Consider the following 26879-nt stretch of genomic DNA (forward strand, 5'->3'; position numbering starts at 1 on the left):
GAGCAAAAGGGAGGGGGGCAGGGCAGGAGAACAAGGAACAGCCTGGACCAGGTAGCCTCAGGGGAAGTGAAGAGGTGACTCCTGAGTAATTGGGGGGGAGGGGGGTGTTTACAGCTGATGGGCCTTGCCAAAATCTTGGGCGTGTGCCTGTAGGGGGGAGGCCAGTGAGTCCAGGTGGCCTGAGAGCCTCATTGGTTTCCAGAGTTTTGGGACAAAAGCCCTGCAGGGGAGCCCAGGCTTTCTCCCAGGGCACTGGCAACTATGAAATGAGATAGGGCAGGGGAGGGAGTGGAACGGGTCCGTGGCTGTCCGAGGAGAAGAGGAGCCTGCTGTCCCATATGTGTACACAGGGGGCTCTGAGGGTGCTAACATCTCCTGGGACCTCATAGATTCCCCGCCGGGCTCTGCAGGGCAGGGTGGCAGGTGGAGCCTGGTGTGGTCCTCGGCCCTGGGGCTTCCTCTCCCTACAGTTTCAATGAGGCCACCTCCCAAAACAGTAAACCTGGAAATGTAGGGTCCCAGCCCCTTGGAGCACAGGGACACCCAGAGACCATGCCCTTGTCTATAAAGGTGGGTCAACAGTCCTAGTACCCAAGTACTTGGGAAGACACACGTGCCATGATCTAAGATCTTGGCTGGGTCCTTGGGGCAGGCAACCCTGAGGATGCTGTCACCCAACAGCTACACAGCACTACAGCCAGGCATACCACTCTGAGCAAGGATTCACCCCCATACCCCTACCACAACCCTAGTCGGAGAGCTCATAGGCCCAGAGAGGTGAGGTGGTGTGTCCAGGGTGTGGGGACCGTTAAACGAGTTAGTCTGATGGGAACTTCTAAGGACAGTGGGTATCTACTCAGGAGGCAGGCCTGTGCTGCTGCCCTGCCTGGCAGTGTGAGGCCAGGAGACAGCCAGTGGGCACAGTCGAAGCAGCCTTGTGGTAAGAACACAGGTACAATATAGTCACAGCAAACAGCTTCCCATCTGTGAAATGGGGACAGTTACAGAAGCCCCTCGGAGGGCTGCTAGGAGGGGGAGAGAGTGGAGGGAAGAGGCCTGGCGGTGAGACCCACTTGACTGTGTCCTGCAACGTGCGGGTCTTTCTCACAGACCCATGAGAGCCACCCGCACCCCAGTAAAGCTACCCTCCAGGTGGTGGAGGAAGGCAGGCACAAGGGGGGGATTGCTGAGTTTAAGTTAAACACCCATATGAATTTATTAAATCCAGACTGTGTTAAAGGGTGGTGGTCTGGGAGGAGGGGCGTGGCTGGGGGACAAGGGACAAGATAATGGATGGCCGTGGGCATCCCACAGAGGGGCCCCAGCCGCTCCCCCGCCTGGCCCCCCACCCCGGCAGCGCCACATCGGCTTCACCATGATTCCCAATAGTGTTGGGCTGGCAGGGCGAGATGGCTAGAAACACAGAGGAACATACGGACAGACGGCGCCTCCACAAACAACGTGCCCTGGCCTGCCCCGGCCCCCACAACACATACTGGGCTCTGCCCCGAGGGGGGCCTCCTGCCGCCCTGGCCCCATCTGTCCAGGGAAAGAGCGACAGGAAGGGGAGGCAAGGGGGCCGGGGCAGCAGGGGTGGTGGTCACCAGGAGCCGGAGCGGAAGAGGAGGACCAGGGGCGGCTAATCCCTTTTCTTGTCCTCTGCTGGCTTTGGAGGGGCTTCCTGGGGCTCGGTGGCAGAGCTGGCCCCCTGGGTGGGCTTGGCGGGCAGGGGCGTGGAGGCCTCCTCCCTGGCGGCTGCGGCGGTGGTTGTGGCAGGGGCTGGGGCGGGTGGGGGTGGGAGGGCCCCTGCTGCTGTTGGGGCCTCGGCCACAGGGGCGGCTGCTGTCGGGGCCTCGCCACTCATGCCAAACTCATTCACCCGCGTGGGGTCGACGCGATAGATCCACCGTTGGTAGAGGTAGATGAAGAAGACCACATCTGAGGGTGGGGGAGGGGGGCAGTGTAAGGGGAACAGGCCCATCTGGCACCCCTAGACTGAGCCCGTACGCCAGCGCCGTGGCACCTCCCTCGGGCCAAGACCCTCGCTGTGTCTGGCTGTGGCAGCAGCCTCCTGCCCAGCCTCCCTCCCGGCCACTGGACCTCACCGTCCCGCAGGCAGCCGATCCGGTACATGACAGGCATCTTGATGACAAAGGCAAACAGGTCATCGATGAAGGTGTTGAGGGCCTTGTAAGTGAGCATGCGCCAGGGCAGGTGGGCCACAGACTTGAGCTTGTAGTTGATGAAGAGCTGGGGGGTCATGGTGATGAAGCCTGCAGTGATGACAGAAGGACCCCCATGAGCAGAGGAAGGGGTGCCCTGACCCTTGACCTCTCTGACAGCACTTCTGCTCTCTCCTCATTCTTCTCCAGCCACCCTGGTCTCCTCGCTGCTCCCCTCCCCCACTCCGGCCCCTGGGCATCTTTCAGGGCTCAGCTTACACACCATCTCCTGAGAGAGGTCCCCCCAACCCCATTAACTTCAGCCCCTCATGGCACTTGCCATGTGCCGTGACTCGTCTATCTGCTTATTTACTCGGAAGGGGCCCCTGAGGACCAAGACTGAACCACACTGAGCACAGGCCTCCTGGAAGTCCTCCCTGACCCCCAGACTGGACCAGGCACCCCTTTGAGGGTCCTGACAGGCCACCTCCACCCACCCTGGGTTGTCCCTGTCTGGGGGTGAGTCTCTCCCACACTGGACCACGAGCATCAGGAGGGCAGGGCCAGGCTGATTGGACCGCTGCTGGTGCCCTACATGGCCCAGCACGGGACCCAGGAACGTGTACTGAGTCTGCCCCAAGTAGGGGTGCCGAGCATGGCAGGGGGCTGCTCACCGAAGGTCAGCAGGAAGCCATATAGCATGCTGAGCACCCAGGAGTACCAGCCCTTGTGCTCCAGGTACAGGAGGCTGTAGACAGCGTAGCAGCCCAGGAGCGGGAAAAGGATCCATGACAGGTACCGGAACGCCATCTGTAGGGCACAGGGTGGGGCTGGCACCCAGCTGCTTGGGCCCCACCTGTCACCCCTGCTCCCCACCCTCACCCCCCCACACCTGGTCTGGCAGGCCAGGCCAGGGGAATTTCCAGGTGGCCCTGGGAACTCTGGGCTTGGAGAGGAAGCATACGTGGCAGGCGCGGAACCCTGGAGGGTGTGACACAGGCCATAAAGAACGGATGGGCCCCTCATCAGCAGGCAGAGGGCCTGGACCCCACCCGCTGCCCATCTCCTGCTCCCGGAGAGCATGGGTGCTTGGAGAGCCTCCCAGGGGCCCACTTGGGGGACACTCACATCATCATACACTTTGGTCGAGGACTCGATGTACGTGGACTTGTCTTTGAAGGTCGGGCGGGGGAAGAGCCCCGCCACCTTCTGCTCCCGGTCCAGCTGCAGACAGGGAGGGAGGCCGTGGTCGGCTGCCACACTGGCTCCCACCCCCAGGCCAGCTCTGGCCCCTGCCCTTCCTCACTGTTCCCAGTTCCCCTGCCCCACGTGTGACCCAAGAAATCCCCTGGTGCAAAAATCCCCTTGGTCCTGGGAGCGCAACAGGCATTAGGAAACCCCCAGGGGCCAGCTCCAGGGGCCAGCTGGGGCAGACAACCCCCATCCCAAAGCCGGCAGCCCCTAGGTCCGCACAGTGGCCTGGCCTTACCCGGACGTCCATGACCTTGGTGATCTTCCAGAGGTCGATGAGGACCCCGATGAAGACGCTGACCTGGACCACGAAATTTGTCTCGTTGTCCAGGATATAGAGAAGGACCACGAAAGACTGAAAGACGCCGAAGAAGACAGAGCGCACAGACAGGCCCTCCAGAGACTGCCGGCTGTTCCAGAACTGGATATCTGCACAAAGGTGGGGGATACTGAGAGACTGTAGAGTCCCTCCTGCAGCTCCCACTGGCTCTGCATCGGTGTGCAAGGCTATCCACAACCCATCCTCCTCATACCCTTCACCCCACCCCAATGTGCCACAGTGGCGTTGGGTCTGCCAAGGCAGAGGGGTGCCCACACCCTCCCGTCCCACGAAGAGTCTCTGCCTCATGGGCACCACGCAGAGCAGCAGAAAGGCAGGACCACCCGCCCTGTGGGGCACAGGGTGGCAGTGATGGTGACCGTGATCACTGCCATGTCCTGGTGCTCACCACACACCAGGTGCTAGGGCTGGTCAGGGAAGCCCCACTCCTCAGGCCACACAGCCTGTCCTGGATGGGAGCCAGGTCTACATGACACCAGACCTATGCTGTCCACCTGGTGCCATGCTGCCTCCCCTGGGCAGGAGGCTCTGTGACATGCACTTCGAGACCAGCTCCTTCAGCCCACCACCCTGAAACCCTGAAGGACCTCAGACACGTGCAGACAAGGGCCTGGCTCTGGTCCCCAACCAGAGCTCCTTCCAAGTGTCCCTCATGGACCCCTACCCACAGGGCCAGGCAGCCCCTCTCCTCACCCTGGTCTCTCATGGGCCAAAGTGGGTAATAGCACTAACACCTGCAGCCACAGGAAGTGACCCACCACAATACCTGCCCACAGAAGTGAAGCCAGACCCAGGGTCACACAGAGTTGCCTCTGCATTGGTGGTGAGGCTGTGCACCCACCTGGATTCCTATTCCAGAGCTCTGGCACACTCAGCAGGCTTGCCCCACCCCCCATCAGACCATTAGGGCCTGAGGAGACCCGAGGGGGACACTCATAAAACGCCCCCCCACCCAGTCCTGACTGCGAAGAACGTATCAGGAGATGGACTTCCACTGGAGGTGGGTAGATCGGAGTCCCGCCTCAGACCAGGGAGGCAACAAGCAGGGAGTGTAAAGGAGCTCATGGCCCATGTCCCCCCCCTTGGTCACTGTGGGTGAGTGACCAGACCCTCTGTACCTTCCTTTCTTGTGAGGAAGAGGGACGGTAGACGCCCCAATTGTAAGCAAGCAGGAAGTCTGTGAGCCTGAGTGTGGCCAGGTACCGTGAGCGCTCCGGACAGCACAGCTAGGGACCTCCCTCCCTACCGGTGGTGGTCGCCACCACCTACTATCCAATTTGGATGTTATTAACTCCTAGAAGGTAACACTCAATCGTGGCAGCGTTGTCTTAATAATATCCGTTAGCACTGCTGCTTGCACAAGCTGTAGAGCAGCTGGCCTCCCTCAGACGGTGGCCTCTCTAGGGAAGAAAGGAAGGAGTGGCTCACACAGCCCAGGGGATGAAAGTGGATGTTGGATCCCCCGCCTGGGTCCAAATCCTGGCTCTGTCACTTGAGAGCTGCGTGACTGTGGGCAAGTTACTTAACCTCCCTGAGCCTCCACTTCCTCACCTATAAGCACGGAGGTAATGATAGGCTTCCTCATGGGGCTGGAGCTGTGGGGACTCAATAAGCTAATCAATGAGGGTGCTAACAACTTGGCCAGCACCCCCTCAAACGCTGGCCATCAGCACTGCTGGCCTTTGGAACTAGGGGCCTTCTGGCGACAGGGCTGTCGCCTTCCCACTCAGGTAGGCCCCATCCACTCAGCCTCAGGGGGCCTCCCCAACAAAAAGCCTGCTGTGCAGGGCAGCAGGAGCAGTTCTGGGGCTTCCCTGATTCCAGCCTGGAGTTCCCCAGCCCTGCTTCCTGGTGGTACCATCCCGGCCTCTGCCGGAGCAGCAGGCCAGCTCCTTCCCCAGCACCACACCCGCTGGACGGGAGTTTCTGGGCTGGGAGTTTTGGGGCCATTACCCTCCCCAGCTCCTCAGGTCTCTGGAGAGCAGGGCTGAGACATCCCATGTAGAGGGAGAACCTATGGGGAAGGAGGGAAATAGGGAAGGGATAGGCCCTACCCCTGCCACACCCCCTCCTATCCCCAGCTCCCCATAACCTCCCATAGGCCCCAGGGTCCCACCCTACCGTTCTTGAAGGCCAGGAACTCAAAGACACTGTGGACGATGGACACGATGATGGTGAGCGCCAGCAGGTAGGGGTTGGTCTCTAGGAGTGCAACCTGGGGGTGGGGGTGGGGGCAAGTCCTGTAAGCACGGCTGTGCCCTTTCCCAGTGGGGACCACGGCAGCACCTTCATCAGCCGGCCCTGCTCTCCTTCTCCTTCCCCTGGACCCCAGAGGACCTGAGCCCTGGGGGGTGCCCCAGGGAAGGAGAGAGTACGCCAGCCAACAGGAGAGTCAGGATGCACAGATGGGTGGGGGGTAGAGGGACAGCAATGGGGCGAGAAGCAGGGTGACTGAGACAGATGAAGGGACAGTTTGGGGTGAGGACTGGAAACTCAACACTGAAGACAAGCCCAGGGAGGCACAGCCAAGTCCCCAGGTCATGGACGCAGGCCAAAAGAAAGGTGGAAACAAAGGCAGATGTCCAAGGATGCAGTGAGAGGGAGCAGAGACACAGAGCCCAGGGTCAGGGAGCCAGGCTGTCGCAGGGGCCAGGGTGTAGGTCCAGACCTGAAAAGGCCTGGCTGAGCTGACAGAAAAGCTGTGACAGGATAACAAGGAGGCCCACAGAAGCCTCGGAGCAGGACCCCCAGAGCCAGCCAGGACCTGCTGCAGGGATGGGGCCCCGGAGGTTGTGAAACTGGGTAGGGAGCTGGGGCTGGAGGTCCCCAAGCTGCTAGTGGGCCCACTTCCCCTTCCCCTCCTGCAGTCCAAGAACGTGGTGGAAAACCCCCATCCTGCCTCACCTTCACCGAGTCCTGCTCCTCGTCTGACTGCTCATATAGTTCGTCACCCAGGAAGTTCCAGGGCGACTTGGTGCTCTGGGCGGCATAGAGCTGCCAGCGCCAGAGCGAGAGTGGGCAGAAGGAGACACGGAGCGGCAGGCTGGCCAGGCTCTCATTGATGGGGTAGTAGTCCTTCTGCAGGTTCCAGTAGTCGTTGAAGTAGATGATGGGGTAGTAGTCACCACTCACGGCATCGAACTTCACATCTGCGGGCATGTGGGGCAGGGGCACTGCTAAGCCTGGGCTGCGGGCCGCTGGCACCCCAGAGGGTGGAAAGATCCCTTGGGCCTCCAATGACAAAGGTGGCAGATTCAGATGCCTAAAGGGACCTCTGACAGAGACCAGGGAACAGGGTACACTTCTCGGCTACACGAGTAGCTGGACAGAGTAGAAAGGGCTGGGCAGGCCTCACCTGAAGGGGACATCTGTGGCTCAGCCTCAACCCACAGCTGCCTGCGATTACCACATATCAGGGTTTTATAAAAGAAGTCAGAAATCTGGGTTTTTAAGCAATGCCATCCTGACTTCCAAAGTTGGCCACAACTCATGGGTTGATGACACTTGCCAGAAGACTGGTTTGGGCACACAGGTGGTCAGTGCTGGGATCACCAGGAGGTACAGGAAGGAAACGGGAGTGCTGGGGGAGGCGGGGACGGAGCCTGAGAGTGGTCAGATCCCAGTCAGATCTCTCAGGGAGCTGGGGCCCGGGAAACAAGGAAAACAGCCGGGGCTGGGGCTCAAGGGGGCTGGGGGCTCACACTGGTCCAGAGGAGGAGGCACACTGCCCTTCACCCACGGCGTGTGGTCGTCCACAATATTGATGGTGATGTTGGGGTGCCAGTGGGAGATGACCTCCACGGGACCATAGTCCTCGGCCCTCTGAGGGAAGATGGGGTGAGATGGGGTTGGAGAGGTAGGCCTCGGAGGCATCTGCCTACTTCCTTCTGAGGGCTTCCGTGACATTTGAGACAGCAGAAGAGCAACTACCACAGTGACCACTGGCCAAAGGCTTACCCCAGATGACCCCCCATGCCAGCCTTTACAGTCTTCCTTCCTCCTGACTCACTGCTCTGGATCCCCCCTCCCCAGCCACCTAACAGAGCAGGAAACTGAGGCATGAGGGTGTGGTTGGGGTCATAATGCCAGGCTGCAAAGCCTGGCCTCGTAACAACATGGATGTGAGGCCCACACTCAGCCTCCACACTTGGGGATCATCCCCCTATCCCTCCTTTGCCTCCCGCCCCCGTCCCTCTCTTCCTTGTGGAGAAAGGAAAGCTCCTGGTGCTCACCACTGGTTAAACACCCCAGCCTGCCAGAGAATATTCCTGCTAGAGTCACATTATCAGCTGTTGACTCTTTATCAGGCTGAGCCTGGATTCTGGGGCCTGGCTGCCTGGGTGTGAATCCTGGGGCAAGTCTCCTTGTCTACAAATGGGAATAGTGACAGGATCCTCTTGACAGGATCCTCTGATGCGGAGCATCTAAGTGCGTGCGTGCGTGGTGTGCAGAGCACCTGCTCCATAGGGGCTGGCTGCTACACCCTTGCCTGGAATCCTCCCCATCCTGACAGGTAGCTCTGATTCCTCACCTGGTTTCCAGAGAGGAAACAGGCTCAGAGAGGTGAGCAGCCTGACCAAGCCGCTACAGAGGCTCACTAGTAGTGCCAGAGGGGAGCTCAGGGGGCTGCGAAGGGCCCAGACACTCCCTCAAGGGCTGACAGCCCCGCTCATGTTCACCTTGATCATTTCTGGATCGGCTTCTGTCTCTCCTGTCAACAGGTTCTTGGTTTTCTGAAATCGCCGCCGCTTGTATTTGTTGATCACTGTTGGGTAGTGGGGAGAGGGTGGACATGAGACCTGCTGGCACCAAACACCAGACCTCTGGCCGCCAACAGCCACTCACTGGTCTCCTAGCTGCATTCTTGACCCCACAATGGGTTACACGGGAGCCAGAAAGCCTGAACTGCCTTCTCAAACCTAATCCTGTCTACCTCCCCATCTTTGCAGTGACACCAACATCTGCCAAACCACCCCAGGCAAAAACTTGGGAGTCTTCCTTCTCCAGAAATTGCTCCATCCATCCTGTCAGCAATTCCAGGGATGCCCCTCCGGCTCGAGCCTTGCATCCAACCACTCCTCCCACCTCTCCAGGGCCCCACACCAGGCCAGCCACAAACGTCCCCCTCCTGATGGCCACAGTCCTCACTGGACTCCTGGTGGCCGCTCTTGCCCCCATGATGTTCTCTCCACGAGGCAAGAGCAGTTCTTTTAAACCAAGTATCTGCTCATGTCCTGCTGCTCCAGAAGCCCAGAAGGCTCCCAACCCCTGAGCAGGGCTCTTGCAACACTCACCACGACCCCACCGACCTCCTGCCTTTGTGCACCTCACTCCTCTCTCCCCAAATCTGCCAACCCTGGGCCTTTGGAGGTGCTGCACCATCTCCCTGGTATGCATCCGCCATGGCTGGAACCTTCCTGGTTGGCTCCTTCATAGCCTTCCAGTCCTTGGTGAAATGCTCCTCTTCTACCAGCTTCCCCGCCCACCCCACTCCAGGAGCCTGTCCTGCCGTCTTCCTCACCGTTTCTATCACCCCCACCACTTTTTATCCCGGCCCCAAGTTCGCCTCCCCATTGGTTGGTGTGTCTGCTGTCCACCTCCTCTAGACTGAGAATCCCAGGACTGACAACTAGTAGAACACATGAACATTGATGGGCAGGCTGCGGACAATTCTGGAGAAGGCCTGAGCCACCAATGTGAGAAATATTTTGGGGCTGTGAATCCCCAGTCTGGAGTGGACCACACTTCCTCTTTTGGAGACCAGGTAAGCTACAGGCTCCCTGTCGCCCTGCCCAGAAGACTGCTAAGACTTGCCAGAAAAAAGAGGCTGGTGCTTGCTTATACCCCATTGCCCCTCATCCACCCCAGCCTGGTACTTTTCAGGTCTTCTTTATGCTAAGACAAACCACAGCCTGCCCCTCTTGTGACTTCTCCATCCTGCCCCTGTGAAAGGGAGAGATGGGGAAATGGGAAAGAGAGCTGGCCAAGAGCAGGGGCTCTGGGGTCACATCCTGGCTCTATCTCCCCAAGGGACGCTGGTGAGAGCTACATCACTTCCCTAGGCTTCAGTCCCTCCTCTGGAGAATGGGGTTCAAAGTGCCACCTCTTCTTGGCAGGACCACTGTGAAGTAGCTCTGCTCTCCAGAGCACAGCCAGATAGAATCCCTGACCATCACACTTCCACAAACCACAGGGCCCGGGTCCCTCCCACCCACTCAGAACCAGGGCTCAGGGCTTTTGGAGTCTATGGATGAGCTCAAGCTCAAAAATGCTTCTGGGAATTGGCTTTTGGTTTCCATCCGGGACCTGCTGCTCTTCCTGTTAACATGAACGGCACCCCCAGCTTCTATCATGGTAGTTATTTGAGTCCTTGCCCCAAGGTCCAGGGAGAACAGGCAATACCCGAGGGTGGGCATCCTAGAGGAAAGCTTCCAGGGGGACGTGCTCTGCTGCTGTTCCACACTTGGGAGAGGCTGTCCAGGAAAGGGAGTGGCTGTGCCCAGCCCAAGTCCAGGAGGAGAGAAGCTTTGGCTCGGGTGGAGAACCTTCTACAACTTGGTGGCATTCAGACTGGATTATAACATGGGATGGACCTGGCTTCTGTGGGGGAGAAGAGTCCCCTTTTCTTGGAGTTACAGCTTCTAGAACTGCACCAGCCAGTCCAGTCTCTGGGCACGTGAAGCTATGGACACTGACAATGTGGCTGGTCCAAACCAAGATCTGTTGTGAGTGCAAAATACACACTGGACTTGAAAACCTAATGCAAAGAAGAATGTAAAATATCTCGCTATTTTTTTACATGATCACATGTTGAAATTACAACACGTTGACTTCAATAAAATTATCGCTAACACTAACGTGACCACTAGGAAGCATAAAGGACTTTGGTGGCTAGTGCTATATCTATGGGACTGTGCTGCTCTAGGCAGTGACTAGAGCCTTTCGGGGAGAGAGGGGGCTTCTCTGATCCCACACTCTCATTCTTCCCTCTGGACTTGGTGTGTGGCCAGCTCTGAGGCCCTTCAAGTCCCTGCTCCAAGGGGTCCTAGCTGTGAGACTGGGGAGGGAGGTCTGGAGGATCCCACTGGGCTTTTCAGGTCCACGGGCTGCAGATTTTCTGTCGACCACCCCAACATGTGTCACACTGACCATGGACATGACCTTAACCCACGCATTGATACAGATCACATTCACCAAAGGCAGAACCACAAAAAAGAATGCTGGTATTGATCAGGGGCAACTGGGATGAGGGAGCAACCGCTCTCCTGGGTCACATTCAAGGTAACCTCTGAGGCTTCAGCCACTTTTAACCCGGACCCCTGATAAAGCTCACGGGCCCCAACTGTGGAGACTACCCCCGCCAGCCCCACTCCCTTTGCTTGCCTCTGCCTGCACCAGATCCTGCTAACGAAAGCCAGCCGGGCAGAACATCCCACGGATCACATTCCACAGACACACTCACAGAGCAGAGCTCAGCACGCATGAAGGGACTTTTAAATCAGTCGTGGAGGCTCAGACAGGGTCGCCAACTCTTTGTGTGGCCCACTACGGGCAATGATGAAAATATCATCATCCTTTGGGATATTTTTGTCCCCCCAAAAGTTAGGAAAGGCCTAACCCACACAAGTAGAAGCATACCTATTACTGCCCTGCACAGAAACAGCCAAGGGATCTGAACTAAATCTCCAGGCACGATGAAATAAAAGTGAGGTGGGCACACGAGAATCGTGAGAAGGGCGTGGGATTCTTTCTGAGGGAGTTTCTAGATCTGCTGAAACTCAAATATGGCGAGAGATCCCCAGGGCTACCAATCGGGAGACAGCAGACTCAAGGACAAAGACACCAAGAGGGAGCAAAAGGCCACAGCCACGATTAAGCTCATACAAAACGAGAAGTTGGACAGGAAGGGGAAAAAAACTATGTTCACCACGTGGCTCCAATGCAAATAAAGCCATGTACTCAAAAGCACCTAAACACTGATTATTAATCTCAAAATCTTAGTCCTGTGTTGGGCCTTTGTCTTCCAGAGTAGGAAGTCCAGAGAAAATGACCCAAACAGAAAAACCAAGAAACTGCAGTATCGCCTGGTTTAGGGGAGCTTCGAGAAACAGCTACAGGAGCTTGAAGACAGCTGGCTGTGGGGAGTGGGAACGGGGAGCAAGAGAGAGGTGAGCAGGAGCCTGAGGACTTGCACGGTCTTGTTAGATGACTTGAATTCTGAACCACGTGTGTGCAAGAAGAGATGAAATTGAAGACGACGCTCCAGGTGGAGAAAACCCCTGGTCGCTACTGGGCCATGTCAGAAGTCCAAGTGGCTCGCCCTGACCCAGGGCTTCTCAGGGTCACTCACCATCCCTGGGGTTTGTTCTCACCGTTGGGATTCTACTCGTTGGCAGCCAATGAGAGCCGGGTGGCCAGCCAGAATGAGAATGGGGTACCTCATCCGGCTGTGTGGCCCTCACAGCACACTCACATGGGATCCTCCACACAGGCAGCTGGGGAGCCAGGCATCTCCCCATAAAATCCCCCAAAGGGTAGCACATTTGTGCAGCACCCGTTTGCATGCAAGGGGGTAACACAGATGCACTTACAGACATCATAGTGGATGAAGCAAAGGCCAGAGGTCCTCCTGCCCCCCACCCCCCCCCCACCCCCCACAACCTCACTCCTTCTGTTGTTAGTTCACAGATTGTTCTCAAGCGTTTCCTTTGACCAGGCGGGGCAGTGTGCACAAGCCGGCCCCGCCCTTCTATAAACACTGTCCCCTGCCTTTCAAAAGTCCCTTTCTCTGCCTGTTCTTTGACTCTGCTCCCATCTGCTCACAGGTGTCCACAGAGGCAGAGGTTGGGGGGGAGGTGCTTGATCCCAGCCTCCCTGGGCTTGGGCTGCCTGCCTATCCTCGGGGACCTGGCACTGGGGGTAGACCGCACAGCGGGAGTGCTTACTCCGTGACATGTGGACTGTGGCGAGCCGGCGGTAGAGGGCCTTCTGCCGGGGGTCTGGGTGGAAGCCACTCTTGGTGAAGTAGACGTGGATGTAGATGGAGCCATTCTGTTGGACACTCTGCAAGGCAAGCCAATAGGGAAAAAAAGGACATGCCGAACTCCCTCGTGGCACCTGGCCCAGGAGCTTCACCACCCCCAGGTTCCCATTACCGAGTGCTTGGGTGGGCAGAGGGGCTGAGGGATGGAGAGCAGACAGCTCATATCAGAGCTGCTCAGATACGAGTCCCGGCTACAGCACATCTGGGCTGTGGGACCCCCCAGGCTCCGCCTCGCTGGGCCTCGGGTCTGCCCTCACCATGCAGATAACCAGCACTGAACGCACAGCAGTGGAAAGATTATCTGAGGGCACCCAGCACTGCCACTTGGGCACACAGGAGGAGCTCAGTAACGCCAGCAGTTCTAACCCAGTCAACAGTAAAACAATGAGCCCCAGACCCTGCTCCGGGAACCGCAGACGGTAAGCACTGAATCCAGGGGGTTCTCAGTTATCTAGCTAACCACATAAACCTTATGCTTTCCGTGCTATTACTGCTCCCATCTTTCAGATGCCGCAGCTGGGCCTCACATGGAGAGATTGTGTAACATGTGGTGAATAAGTGGATCTGAACCCAGTCTGTGGGCTCCCGTGCAGTTCTGCCTCGCACCATCTGTGTCCTCCGCGCTGCCTGTGCCTGTCTGTCACCTCCTGTCTCCCCAGGACGGGAACTACTCTCACTCCCACCTGTTACAGACGAGGAAACCCAAGAGGGCGGCCACTTGCCTGAGGCCCTGGGTTGGGGGGATGGCCAATGTGAGGCCTCCGTCTGAGCTCGAGGCACAACAGATTGCCTCGGTCACACCGTGTCCCCCTCATTTCCCTGCCTTTTAAACCCACCTTTGCGTTAATCATATTTTATGTATTTTTACTGTTTTAACATCTTCAGGTGGGGAGGGTCCTTAGCTGGTTAGGGAGAGACTGCCCCTTCCAGGGCTACTCATTCCTAAAGACAACTCACCTACCTTTGAACACACCTTTCATATGCAAACTGGCCAATCTCAAGCCCACACTCTACCCGCTCCCTTGATCTAACTCATATACTCAGCTTCCCTAAATCACCCAGGACAGGGTACATTGGGTACACGCAGTTGGAGACCACCCCTTTAACCCACAGCCCACCAACATCTCAAGGAGCCAATCCTAAGATGTTTCCCCTGCCTGCCTTTCTTCTCCCGTGGAAACCCCAGGGAAAGCTCCAGCTGGGCTCTGCTACCCCCCCAAGCTCCTTTGCTCCTGACCAAACTTGGGGTTTCCCCTGTGGCCCTGTGTGGGAAATGCAAACAGTAAATTAAAATCAGGCACAACTGGGCCACCTCCCACCCCAAAGCTGGGAAGGAGGCTTAGACTGGCATGCTTGGGAATGGCTCTCATCATCCAACTTGCCACATCCCCCACCCCCAGCCTTCCTGGGATGGTGTCTCAGGAAGGGTTCTGGGGGCTGGGCTGGAGATCTTGGTGGAGCTGGCCCCTGCACAGTTATCCCACCTGCCTCATAAAGATGGTGCCCAGACTCTGCTTCCAGGCACACAGAGCAGACAAGCCCTTTCCCCACCAGGGGCCGAGGAGAAGACAGGCTGGGGAGAAATGAATGAGAAGGGAGCCCAAAGAAATATCAACACCCACTGATTCACTGATTCATCATATTCACTAATGTGTGTATGGGCCGATGTATTGGCCTCATGCTGGGCAGAGCTGGGCACACAGCGGTAACTACACCAGCCCCGGGACTGACAACCCATTATGCACAGGCTTGGATGCAGAAGCCCAGAGACGGCCCACTGCCTAAGCCTGAGTGTCAAGGAAGGCTTCCTGGAGGAGGCAGGATTTGAGCCTGGGGCTGTGAGAGTCCAAAGCCAGATAGCCTGAACTCCAATCTCTCACAATGTCTGATCTTGTAGGTCCCCCAAGCTCTCTGTGCCTCTGTTTCCTTATCAGTCAGTCAAATGTAAAGGATAGCTGCCACTTCATGGGTAGGCTCCCACCAGTCAGCCTAGCTTGGTGCCCTATGCATAGTAAGTGCTTCATCAGTATTAACTACTACTACAAACCCAGCCGCCTGACATCCCCCGAAGGTTGCTTATTAATTTTTCCTGGGTTTAAAGCACAGGTTTATTTTTTTTAAAGATTTATTTATTTATTCATTCAGAGAGAGTGAGAGAGAGGCAGAGACACAGGCAGAGGGAGAAACAGGCTCCATGCAGGAAGCCCGATGTGGGACTCGATCCCGGGTCTCCAGGATCACACCCCGGGCTGCAGGCGGCGCTAAACCGCTGCGCCACCAGGGCTACCCCTAAAGCACAGGTTTACACAACCCTAGAGATAGCTGGAAGGATCCAAGGCCAATTCCAACCCTATTCACACCTTTCAGATGGGGAAGCCAAGGCCTGGAGACCTCCAGGGCCTCCCTGTGGTCATAGGGCATGTGAACCACAGGCAGCACCGGGCTGGGAGCCCCAACTCAGGTTTGCAGGGCTGGGAGTTGGTTCAAGGAAAGGCCCCTCAGTGTGAGAAGTGCAGCCCTGGAGCCAGAGGCAGGAGTTGAACCCACCTGTGGAATGTCCAGCTCAGCGAAGTGTTCATAGCAGCCATCTGAGTTCTCGCCACTGGTCCAGTCACCATACACGAGGTCATGCTGCTCCCAGAAGAGTGCTGATGTGGCATTGAAGTCTGTAAAGTGCTCGTGCTCTGAGATGTACACGTGCAGGTTCTGCGAGGAGGAGAGGGGAGGGTAGAGCTCAGGGCTGCTGCAGACAGCCTCTGAAGGCCAATGGATAAAGAGCAGCCTGAGAGCCATGGAAGTGGTCGGCACGCTCATGTGAATGATTTCATGGAGGGAGCGGACACAGGGCTAGTAAAGAATACCTGCCGGTGGAATAAATTTTCTCCTTTCTCAAACCCTACACATCTGTCCTGGTCTGAGTCTGTTATGTCCGTGAGGAAAAAAAAAAAGCAAAAAAAAAACAAGAAACAAACCCACAACTGAAGAAGGGCTGGCCTGCCAATTGCAATTTGGGGCCGGTCTGATGGGCTCAGGCAGTAGGGCATGCAACTCAGGGAGTCCAACTCCCATGTTTTTACTTAAAAAAAAAAAAAAAAAAAAAAAAAGTTAGAATTTGGGGTCAGAAGGGATCAAGTCTCCTTGAATTATCTGACCCCTTCCTGGTCAGAGCTCTACAGGCTCATGGCTAGAGCACAGTGGAGAGCTGCAAGAGGGTGAGCAGACTCCTGCAAACAAGGGCAAATGGAGAAGCCGGGCCTCAGAGAGTGCCCTCCCTTCTCCAGTCCCCGTGGCCATCTCTGAACAGAGCCCTAAAGGTCCAATGACAGAGCAGCTCCAAGCAGTGGTGACCACCCGCTACCCTGGAATTCTACGCAATCGGGGTTCCCAGAGCTGCGGAGAAGTGAAAGGTGGGAGAAGTCTCCATTACTGGGGTCTGGGCCCTTCTTGCAGGGGCTCCCGAACCCCGAGCCTCGGCCCCTTGGGACCCCATGGGACACAAACACCTCCCTCTTCTCACTCTCGGCAGCTGCCTCTGCTTGGCTCCCCGCTCTCTCTCCCCAACTTCATCCCTTCCCGTCCCTGCACACCTCCTTTTGCAACTTTTCTTTTTCTCCCTTTGCAACTTTTAAGGCCTGAACATACTTTAGAAATACATTACATCAGGACCCTGTTAAAACAGTTTTTATTTTTTTATTTTTATTATTATTATTTTTTTTACTGGTGCCCCACCCCGCACCCCCATCCCTACCTCACTCACATCCCAGGGCTGGGCCCTTAAAACAGTTTATAAACAAGGGGGGAATCCCTGATGCCCCTCTTCCCCCACAAAACCCAAATAATTTACTTTTTCCTTATGGGTGTTGTTTAAGTGATACAGGCTCCATCGGCTGAGAATGGAGCTGGAGTCCCTCAAGTCCAGACCTGTGGCCAGCTAATGGCAATGAAGGACCTGTCTGTCCTGACTGCCTATGTCACTCCCTCACAGCCTCCCCTACACGGCTGTCTCCCGAGTCTGGCCTCTGGGCTGGCAGTTACCATTAAAGTGTCTTTGGGGAACAGGTTGCGGCTGGCGACGCGCGGGGCTCCTCCAGGGCCTGCCTGGTCCTGTGGGGCCGGCCCTCGGCGGAACCAGCTGCTGACGACCCAGATGATGAAGATCCTGAGGAGGCAAGCAGGGCACACAGTGAGTCCCAAGCCTTTCCTTCCCGACGTGGGCCCACCCGACCTCCTTCTGATAGCACGCGTGGGGCATGACCCAGTGCTGCTAACTAAGCAGGGAGGGCCCCTAAGCAGGTAGTCACTGGTGTGGGAAGACCAGAGGCCCCCAGAGGCCATGTCCGGGGTGCTGCCCCCATTTCCACGTAGACCCCCCCGCCCCGTGAGGCCTCCAAAAACCCCTGGTGGCCACAGGGCTGCAGGGCATGGGCCTTCTAACCTGGGACGCAGGAAACCTGATATGCCAGGCCCCTGGAATCTCAAAGTCAAAAATCTGGAATCTCAGCATTTTAGAGGCACAGCACCTTTGAAAGCAACATTTTATTTATTTTTTAAAAGATTTTATTTATTTATTCATGAGACACAGAAAGAGGCAGAGACACAGGCAGAGGGAGAAGCAGGCTCCCTGCAGGGAGCCCGATGTGGGACTCAATCCTGGTATTCCAGGATCATGCCCTGAGCCAAAGGCAGACACGTTTAACCACTGAGCCACCCAGGCATCCTTGAGAGCAACATTTTAGAACTTCCAATCAATTGAACACTTGAGAAGCAGGCAGGAAGTAAAGGATTAGTCCCAATTTGTAGCAATATTGGCCTAGGCTATTCAGACCAGCACTGCGGTTGGAAACAACTTGGAAAAACTTAGTAAAAATGAATATACTAAGAACATATCAATACTAGTTTTAGGGCAGCCCAGGTGGCTCAGCGGTTTAGCACTGCTTTCAGCTCAGGGTGTGATCCTGGAGACCCGGGATCGAGTCCCACATCAGGCTCCCTGCATGGAGCCTACTTCTTCCTCTGCCTGCATCTCTGCCTCTGTCTTTCTCTGTGTCTCTCATGAATAAATAAATAAAATCTTTAAAAAAAAAAAAATCTTAAAACAAAAACACACCCACCCAAATACCCCCCAAACCGTGCATTTGCACCTTTACACTGATATAAAAACAGAAAAAGATATGAAATGATACACATCAGACTTTCAAACGGATTTCCTGGTTTGAGGGAGTAGAAGGTATACAGGTAAGCAAAAACAATAAACTGCAAAACACAATACTGCCTTAAAAAATTCCGAATAAAAAACCCAGGAGTGCCTGGCTGGCTCAGTGGGTGGAGTATGTGACTCTTGATCTCAGGCTCCTGAGTTCAGGCTCCACACTGGGCATAGAGCTTACTTAAAAAAACAACAACAAACAAAACCCAGTATTTATATGAGTCAACATGTAAAAGGATCATATGATAATGATGAATGATGGTTATCCTTCAGTGGTTTTTACTTTCTTCTTTAGGTTTTTCTTTTTTAACTTTCTTGCTTTTTAATGAACAAAAGAAAAGCCCCCAAACAAAACTGTAGCAGGTTGCTAGATGTTTCCCAAGATCCATCTTCCCCCTTTTTCTCAAAAGGAAAACTAAATTTTAGCTGGACCCCTTGGCTACCCAGAATTTTTTTTAAATTTTTTTAAATTTTTATTTATTTATGATAGTCACAGAGAGAGAGAAAGAGAGGCAGAGACACAGGCAGAGGGAGAAGCAGGCTCCATGCACCGGGAGCCCGACGTGGGATTCAATCCCGGGTCTCCAGGATCGCGCCCTGGGCCAAAGGCAGGCACCAAACCGCTGCGCCACCCAGGGATCCCGGCTACCCAGAATAAAGACAATAATTCCAGCCTCGCTAGGAGTGGACACAGGGTGACGTCTTGGCCAATAAAACGTAAACACTGTATTGTGCTGGGCTTTGGATGTGTCCTTAAAGAGACACAGGATGCCTCCTTGATTTCTTCTTCCCTACTAGAATGCAGATGCGATGGCTGGATCTTCAGCAGCCATCCTAGGCCATGCAGATAAGGGGCAAAACGTAGTGACAGTGGAACAAAATGCAGGAAGGAATCTGGGTTGCCGAAGACTGTAGAATTCTGGTCTAAGTCCAGAATAGCACATGAGAAAAATCAAAAACTTCTATTATGTTAATTCAGGTCTCTCAGACACATGCTACTGTGTAATTATTAAATGAGACAAGTATTAACTAATTACAGATATGAAAAACAACATAGCAGAGATTAAATGCTCAGCCTCTAAGCTGCAATACCTGGATCTGAAGTCCAGCTCTGACTCTCACCACCTGTGTAACCACAGGCAAGACTCTTAACCTCTTAACCTCTCCAGGCCTGTTTTCTCAACAGTTAAAATAGGGATGATGACACTACCTACCTCATAGGGTTGTTTATAATCATCAAATGCATGGATATATATCTGTATCTAAATGCATACACATATGCACCCATGATAAATATACATTATCTAGAATGAAGCCTGGTATACACTCAGTAAGTACTTTAGAAGTGTTAGGTATTATTAGTTTCATCATAGGAAAAAGGCAAACTCTTTGGAATGTAAAAACACTACAAGGGAATTCTAGTGTAGGTGGGCCCCAAACCACACTGCAGGGCAGGATCAGGCACAGGGACTTGTCTCTGCCTGTAGGAGCTATGGAACCCTGAGGTCTGGGGTCTCAGGGGTCATGGGCCAGCTGAGCCATCTGCTGCCTCCTCAAGATGTCCCCGACGCACATGGCTGAGGAAGGTCTGGAACTGGTAATCTCGGGGGACCCCTCCACCTCCCAAGAGAGGCTCCCATTTGAGTAAATATGCCAAGGGAGAGTGCGGGAGCAAGGATGCCCATTGGCAGCTCTGCCCTAGCTCAGTGTGGCCTGCAGGAGTCCCACCCACTCTGGGCTGCTGGGTCCCTGGGTATGAAACGAGGCTGAGTTGACTAGACATATTTTAGGATTCCAGATCCCTGGTCCCCTGAATAACACCTATGTGTACCTGTACACACACAGCTCTGTGGATCCTCTCAGAGGGCACATGGCCACACCTCTCCATCCACACACCCCAGGCCAGGAAGCCCTAGCCTATGGACAGGCCTAGGGGGGACTGGCCCTCACCTGATACTTTTCTACCTCCTGCACTAATAAGCAAATAAAGGAGACATTCAATCTTCTCTCCCACCCCACCTAGGGACCCTATGTTCACGGGCTCAGAATAATGTTAAACAGATGAAAACCCTCCCACCCAGTTATCATCCCATCCCGCACACCAGGTAACCACTGGTAAAATGCAAAGAGGTGTTGAGAACCAGATTCCATCCCCTCTCCTCAGAAAAAGGCCATTCTCACACCATCTATCTGAAGCTTTGGAGAGTTCACAGGCCCCTGAGAACCAACCCCAAACCCCACTTCCAGAATGCCAGATGGGATGGTTTCCAGGCACCCAGTCAGGCTGATGTTTGGTGCTGTCTGGTTCTAAGGAAGGAAATGAGCCTAAGCTGGGACTCCATGAAAAACGTCTATTTGAAGGAAGTGCCCTTATGTACTGATGTGGAAAGATTTCTAAGATATATTGTTAATGAAAAAAAAAAAAAAATCAAGGTGCAGAACTGTGCAAAGTAGGCTGCTCTTATGTAAAAGTGAAGGGAAAGATAAAAATAATCTTTATCTAGAGCTGCTTGGAGCATGAGAAAAAGAAACTGATAGATAAGAAAATTCCAGGTCTTTCCTGGACACGGTGGGGAAGGGCAGGGAAGAGTGGAACAGAGGAGTGAGGGAACAGAGGCTCCATAGGGAAGAGTCTGGGCAGAACAGCAAGGAATCTCTTTCCTACACAGCTTCTCTCCACATCCTGGGTGACACTGTTAGAGAACATCAGGCAGGTGGGCCTGTCCCACACCAAAATATGACTGCTGACTGTTTCTGGGATTGTGGGCTTCCCCCCCCCCCCCCAGTTGTTTTTCTTTGTATCTTCTAAGGTTTTTTTTTTAACATTTAACAACAAAAGTGACCCTGGCCAACTCTGAGCGGGTGCCAGCTCCTGCTCCCCCAAGATGAAACGAACCACGTGGCATCCTTTCGTGACCTGTGAGCTACCTGGCAGGATTCCGAACTCTGAGGTGGAAACTCAGGCACAAGAGGGATGATTGGCCAATCAGGACACACAGCTCTTCCAGTTTGGACAAACAGGCTGTTTGGGGTTTTTCTCCAGTTTAAACAACCGTCCATGAGCATCTTTATACAATCTCCCTGAAGGCAAACTGCAGGTGTGTGCTTACAGGATGGCCACCAATCCATCACACTTCTTTGTGACTTTCTTCTTTCTACACATCGATATTCTTTGAATTTACTTTCTACAATAAGTGTGTATTACTTATAAATTTAGAAACAAAACAAGTAAGACAAACTGGAAGAGACAAGTAGTTGACCCATCGAAACCACCCTCTTCTTCCTAACAACATTCCTGATTTCAGCAGGGTGCTTAGTTTCCCAGAACAAAGAGCACATTTCCCAGGCTCCTTGTAGCAGGCCATAGCGCATTAGGACGTACTAGTAGGGGGATGACTATTTTAAATAACTCTGCAGCATGAGGACGTGGAGAAAAAGGGATGCTCCCTCCTGTACCACAAGGGGTAGTGCAAATGGGTGCAGTCACTCTGGAAAACAGGATGGAGGTTCCTCAAAAAGTTAAAAATAGAGCCACAGCAATTGCACTGCTATGTATTTATCCAAAGAATACAAGAATAGTGATTCAAGGGGATACATACACCCCGATGTTTTTAGAAGCATTATTTACAACAGCACAATTTTGGAAGCAGCCCAAGCATCCATCAACTGATGGATGGATAAAGATGTGGTATATATACACAATGGAATATTACTCAGCCATAAAAAAAGATGAAAGATTGGCATTTGCCATGACATCGATGGAGCTAGAGTCCAATTCTAAGCGAAATAAGTCAGAGAACAAATACCATACGCTTTCACTCACATGTGGAATTTAAATAAGAAAACAAACGAGGAAAGAAAAAAAAAGAGATGGAGAAAGAGATAAGCAAAGAAACAGACTTCACTACAGGGAGCAAACTGCTGGTCAGCAGAGGGGAGGTGGGTGCAGGGAAGGAGGGAAACAGGTGATGTGGATGAAAGAGTGCACTTGTGACAAGCACCAGGTGATGTATGAAGCATTGATTCACTATATTGTACACCTGAAACTGTTATAGATGAACTAACTGGAATTTAAATGAGACTTTAATAAACAAACAACTCTGCCATGGAATTCCTTATAGCTGATAAAGAGAAAAAGCGCCTGCTTAAATGCATAGCCTGTCTCTTGAATATTTCGCTAAAATACGTCTCTGGAAAAATAAAGAAATGTCCATTTGGCATATGGGCAAAAAAAAAGGCCCAGAACAGTGAAGGGAACTGTCGGCAGGTCTAGGCCGGCAGGGCAGAAGTTAGCCTCCGGTATACGGCCCTGCTCCACCTGGCATCTCCCCAGGGCCTCACTTAGAGGCCAGGATTCCGGAAGGCAGGCCCTGTGCTCCCACTGCCCAGCAATGGCCATTTGAATGCACACATACAAAGATCACCACGAGCCAGGCACAAACAGACAGCCTGTATGACTCCACTTATTATGAGGTATGTAGAGCGGTCAAGTTCACAGAGATGGAAAGTAGAACGGTGGGTGCCAAGGGCTGGGAGGAAGGCAAATGGGGCCTAAGCGGTTTAATGGACATAGAGTTTCAGTTTGGGAACATAATAAAGTTCTGGAGATGGATGGTAGTGATGGTTGCACAACTATGCACTTTAAAATAGGTTTTAAAATGGAAGATTTTATGTAATGTATATGTTATGCCTAAACTGTTTATGTGTGTCCCAGTCCCTCCCCACAATTCGTATGCTGAAGTCCTAACCCTGAGTACTTCAGTGACTGTATTTGGAGATACAGCCTTTAAAGAGGTGATTAAAGCTAAGTGAGGCCACTAGGGTAGGCTGGTGTTCTTATAAAAGATTAGGACACGGACACACACAGTGGGAAGACCATGTAAGGACACAGGAAGATGGCCATCTACAAGCCAAGAACAGAGGCCTCAGAAGAAACCAGACATAACTGATGCCTGGATCTCACTTGTAGACTCCAGAACTGTAAGAAAATAAATTTCTGGTTGCTTAAGCCCCCCAGTCTAAGCTACTTGTTACAGCATCCCTAGCAATTTAATAATGTACATTTTAGGGGCACTTGGCTGGCTGAGTTGGTAAAGCATGGGATTCCTTTTATTTATTTTTTTTTTTTAAGAATTTTTTTTTTTTTTCTTGGGCAGCTCTGGTGGCTCAAAGGTTTAGCACCGCCTTCAGCCCAGGGCATGATCCTGGAGTCCCGGGATCGAGTCCCACATCGGGCTCCCTGCATGGAGCCTGCTTCTCCCTCTGCCTGTGTCTCTGCCTCTCTCTCTCTCTGTGTCTCTCATGAATAAATAAATAAAATCTTTAAAATTAAAAAAAAAAGAAAAAAGAAGTGCTTTAAAAAAAAAAGAAAGAAAAAAAAATTTTTTTAATTTGATAGAGACAGAAAAAGGGGGAAGGAACACGCATGCATGTACAAACAAGGGGAGCTGCAGGCAGAGAGAGATGCAAGCTCCCCACAGAGCAGGGAATTCAAAATTCAAGTGGGGCTCAATGCCAGGACCCCAGGATCACAACCTGAGCTGAAGGTAGATGCTCAACCGACTGAGCTACCCAGAAGCCTAAAAAAATAAAATCTTAACACACAAAACAAAAAACCTACAACCGTATATTTTACCACCACCACCACAACAACAAAAAAACTCTGTTGTATTGAAAAAAGATCTCTACCAATAGGGTGATGGTCATCCCCAATGACTTTTTCTTCTTTATGGTTTCCTTACTTGAATTTTTTTCAGTGAACAAAACCCACCATTATCTGCTCACCTGAACAGCACGCCTTTGATGACCTGCCAGGCGTTGGGTGCTGGCTGGGGTGGTGGGTTCTGGGGCTGGGTCTCCGCCGGCGGGTCCCTCCCAATGCTGCCATTGCTGGTCACCTGCAGGAAAAAGAGACTATATAGTAAGGAGGGAGGGTGCCACCTGAGGTGGGGCTGTCTTAGGCACCACTCATGCCAAGGCCCAGCACAGGGCTAAGGATAAAGCCCTGTCCAATATTTGGAGAACAGATGAATAAAATCACCCAGGAAGGGTGGTGGACCTTATTCCTTCAAGTGAAAAACACTCCCCCAAAACCTACTCTGTCCTAGTGACACAGAGGTGACCAAGACAGCCCTGTGCTACCCCCCTTGGGATCACAGTCCAGTGGGGGAGCCAAACAGTTCCCAGACAGGGATGATCCAGAATGGACAGGGCGGGGATGTATGATTCCATAGGGGGCATCTGGTCCAGCCTGGAGGTCAGAAAGGGCTCCCTGGAGGAAGGAACCACTGGCACTGAGGCCTACAATATAATAAGGGGACAATGCAGAGGAGGCAGTAAGAGAAGCAGGAAGTACAGAAAGGAAGGAGAGAGACAGTATGATGGTGAACACTGTCCACATTGCTCCCTGAAGCCAGGGCCCAGGATGCAAGGTGGCTCCTAAGGACAATGCACAAGGGTGACCAGTACCAGATTCTGTAAGGCTTGGGTTGGTCTGAAAGGTCCTTCCCTGGGCATACAGCTCCTAAGGCCTCCTCTGTGGCCAGCCCTGTGCAGGGCCTGTCCCTCCAGGGGCTCCTAATCCAGCAGGAGACAGACACAGAAAAACACAGCCAGAGCGTGAGCCACAACAGAGGAACGCAGCACACACTGCCATGTGAGGCCCTAACTATGAACAATTCCATTCAGCAGCCGGGCAAGTGGAGGCTCGGTGGGGCTAACCTACTCATCTGGGTGACTCAGGGGGGTGGGCAGGTCAGGGAGGTCAGGCAGGGCTTCCCAGAAGAATCTTCACTCAGAAACAGAAGCTCAGCAGCAGGGCAGCTCATGATGTCAGGAAGGGCCTGAGATGGGGAAGTTCTTCCCACCCTCTCCTTGCACCTGCTGGTTCCTGGATCCTCTCCTCTTCCTCCTCCCAGTTCTGTCCCCTCACCACTCAGCCTTCAAGAGGCAGGACCAGGACTTCATGGTCACCATTGGGCAGAAGCACTGCCCAGCACAGAGCAGGGGCTCAGGAAACACCTGTGAAATCAACATGTGCTCCCTGAAGGGCTTGCCCCCAGCACCCAGGGCCCCCAAACTCACTCCCCTCCAGAGCCCAGGCCCTGCCCCAGCCACAGCCCCAAGCCCACCCCTCTCTGGCATTTGTCATCTCCTGTCCCCTTCACCAGCAAGAGCTTGTCCCTGTATCCTCCACTGTACAAGATGCCACCACGGTAAAAGGGGGGGGTTCAAAAAGAAGGTGGGGTTCTGGTGTTCTGCAGTTCCTGGCTGTGAGATCTTAGACACGTCACTTCTTCTCTCTGGCCCAGAGGCCAAGTTGTGAAAATACCAGTATGTTATAGACAGAAAATATTTCCTTTGTGTGTTGAAAAATACATACTTCCTGAGTACCTACTGTACACCGGGGCCTGTGCTAGGCAGTGGCCAGACAGCTCTGGGCCCTGCCTTCCTGGAGCTCAGGGTCTAGAAGGAAACACACCGATGGAACAGTCAATGGGATCATTCAAACTGGTAAGTGGGAAAAGTGGCTCTGGAGGAAAGAAGCAGGGGCCAATGATGGCTACTGGGTTGGGGACAGGGAGCCACTCTGGATTAGGCAGTCAGAGTCCTGCCTGAGGAGGTATTTTTGACATTTGGGTGAAGGGCACGCCGGGGGCGGGACAGGTTCAGGGAAAGGGTTGGCAGGCAAGGTCGGAGACAGGCACAGGGCCCCCTTATTCAGGGCTGGCTTTGCTCCCGGGAGCACTGGGGGCCAAGTGAGGGTTTCCAGCAGCTCTGAGCTGATTCTGAGTCAAAAAACAGAAGCTGAGGCCAGGCCGAGATTTGCACCCATGTCTGATTGACCCCTGGGTCCGTTCTCCAACCTGCACTGGTGGACAATCTGGATGGAAACCCTCCCACAGAAACGTTAATGGAAACTGCAGTGCGAAGCCACTTCACTAAGCTGGCCACAATCAAAATGATGGATAAACACAAGTGTTGGCGAGGGTGTGCAGAAGCTTGACCAGTTGTATACAAATGATGGGGAAATGGAACCACGGCTTTGAAAAACACAGCAGGGAATTAAAAAGTGAAATGTTTGGGGCTTCTGGAGTGATTCAGTTGTTGAGTGCCTGCTTTTGGCTGAGGTCATGATCTCAGGGTTTCTAGGATGGAGCCCCACGTCAGGCTCCCTGCTCAGTGGGGAGTCTGCTTGTCTCTCTCTCTCTCTCTTTCTGCCCCTCCCCTCACTTGCACTGTTTCTCTCTCAAATAAATAAAAAAATCTTTTAAAAAATTTTTTAAATAAAATAAATAAAAATAAAAAGTGAAAAATGTGCACCTGCCATACAAATCAGCAGCCCCACTCCTAGTTCTCTACCCAAGAAAAAGAACATATGGACACACGAAAGCTAATGAGCAAATGTTCACAGGGGCATTATTTGTAATAGCCAGAAACAACCCAAATGCCCCTGGATGAATGAATGTGGTATATCTACACAGTAGAATGCCACTCAGTAATAAGGAGCCTTGCTGGGGGCAAAGGGGCTGCAAAAGGGAACTGGAATGTTCTAAGGGAATGGTGACCAGATGGTGGTGATAGCTGTACTTTGCAAATGCACGAAAAGTCCCTGAAGTCCATACTGACGACAGTGAATGTTGTATTATCTATCATACGTCAAAAGAAAGGTAACTCTCCCATGGCTCCCACTTCCCTTGGAATAAAGGCGAAATCTTCATGTTGGCTTCCAAGTCTGGGCCTGATCTGATCCCCCGACCCCTGCCTCTCTACCCTCACCCCTCTCCCCTCATTCACTTGGTTCAGCCACAAGGCCCCCTCACTGTTCCTTCATATTGTTGGGCACCTGTTGCCTCAGGGCCTTTGCACTTGCCATTC

The 26879-nt window shown here is 53.5% G+C and overlaps 1 protein-coding gene and 1 long non-coding RNA gene across 2 annotated transcripts in view; one reads left to right on the plus strand and one right to left on the minus strand.

Moving 5' to 3' along the window:
• Positions 1–1191: 1191 nt before the first annotated feature.
• The window catches only part of CLPTM1 (CLPTM1 regulator of GABA type A receptor forward trafficking), a 29078-nt gene continuing 3390 nt past the window's right edge, over positions 1192–26879 (minus strand). The window contains exons 2-14 of the mRNA XM_077848652.1: positions 23787–23899; positions 16832–16955; positions 15344–15502; positions 12699–12816; positions 8433–8518; positions 7455–7575; positions 6658–6902; positions 5875–5968; positions 3652–3842; positions 3291–3386; positions 2837–2972; positions 2106–2273; positions 1192–1938 (exon numbers count right to left, since the gene is read on the minus strand). Of these exons, the coding sequence (XP_077704778.1) occupies positions 1640–1938; positions 2106–2273; positions 2837–2972; positions 3291–3386; positions 3652–3842; positions 5875–5968; positions 6658–6902; positions 7455–7575; positions 8433–8518; positions 12699–12816; positions 15344–15502; positions 16832–16955; positions 23787–23899 (1950 nt within the window). The 3' untranslated portion in view covers positions 1192–1639. The remainder of the gene's footprint in view (positions 1939–2105; positions 2274–2836; positions 2973–3290; positions 3387–3651; positions 3843–5874; positions 5969–6657; positions 6903–7454; positions 7576–8432; positions 8519–12698; positions 12817–15343; positions 15503–16831; positions 16956–23786; positions 23900–26879) is intronic.
• LOC144284345 (uncharacterized) lies at positions 12458–15695 on the plus strand. Its single transcript, XR_013352696.1, has 2 exons — positions 12458–13215; positions 13304–15695. It is a non-coding gene; the product is annotated as an uncharacterized LOC144284345 (long non-coding RNA).

Source organism: Canis aureus, chromosome 1 (genome assembly GCF_053574225.1).
Source record: "Canis aureus isolate CA01 chromosome 1, VMU_Caureus_v.1.0, whole genome shotgun sequence".
Taxonomy (NCBI): domain Eukaryota; kingdom Metazoa; phylum Chordata; class Mammalia; order Carnivora; family Canidae; genus Canis; species Canis aureus.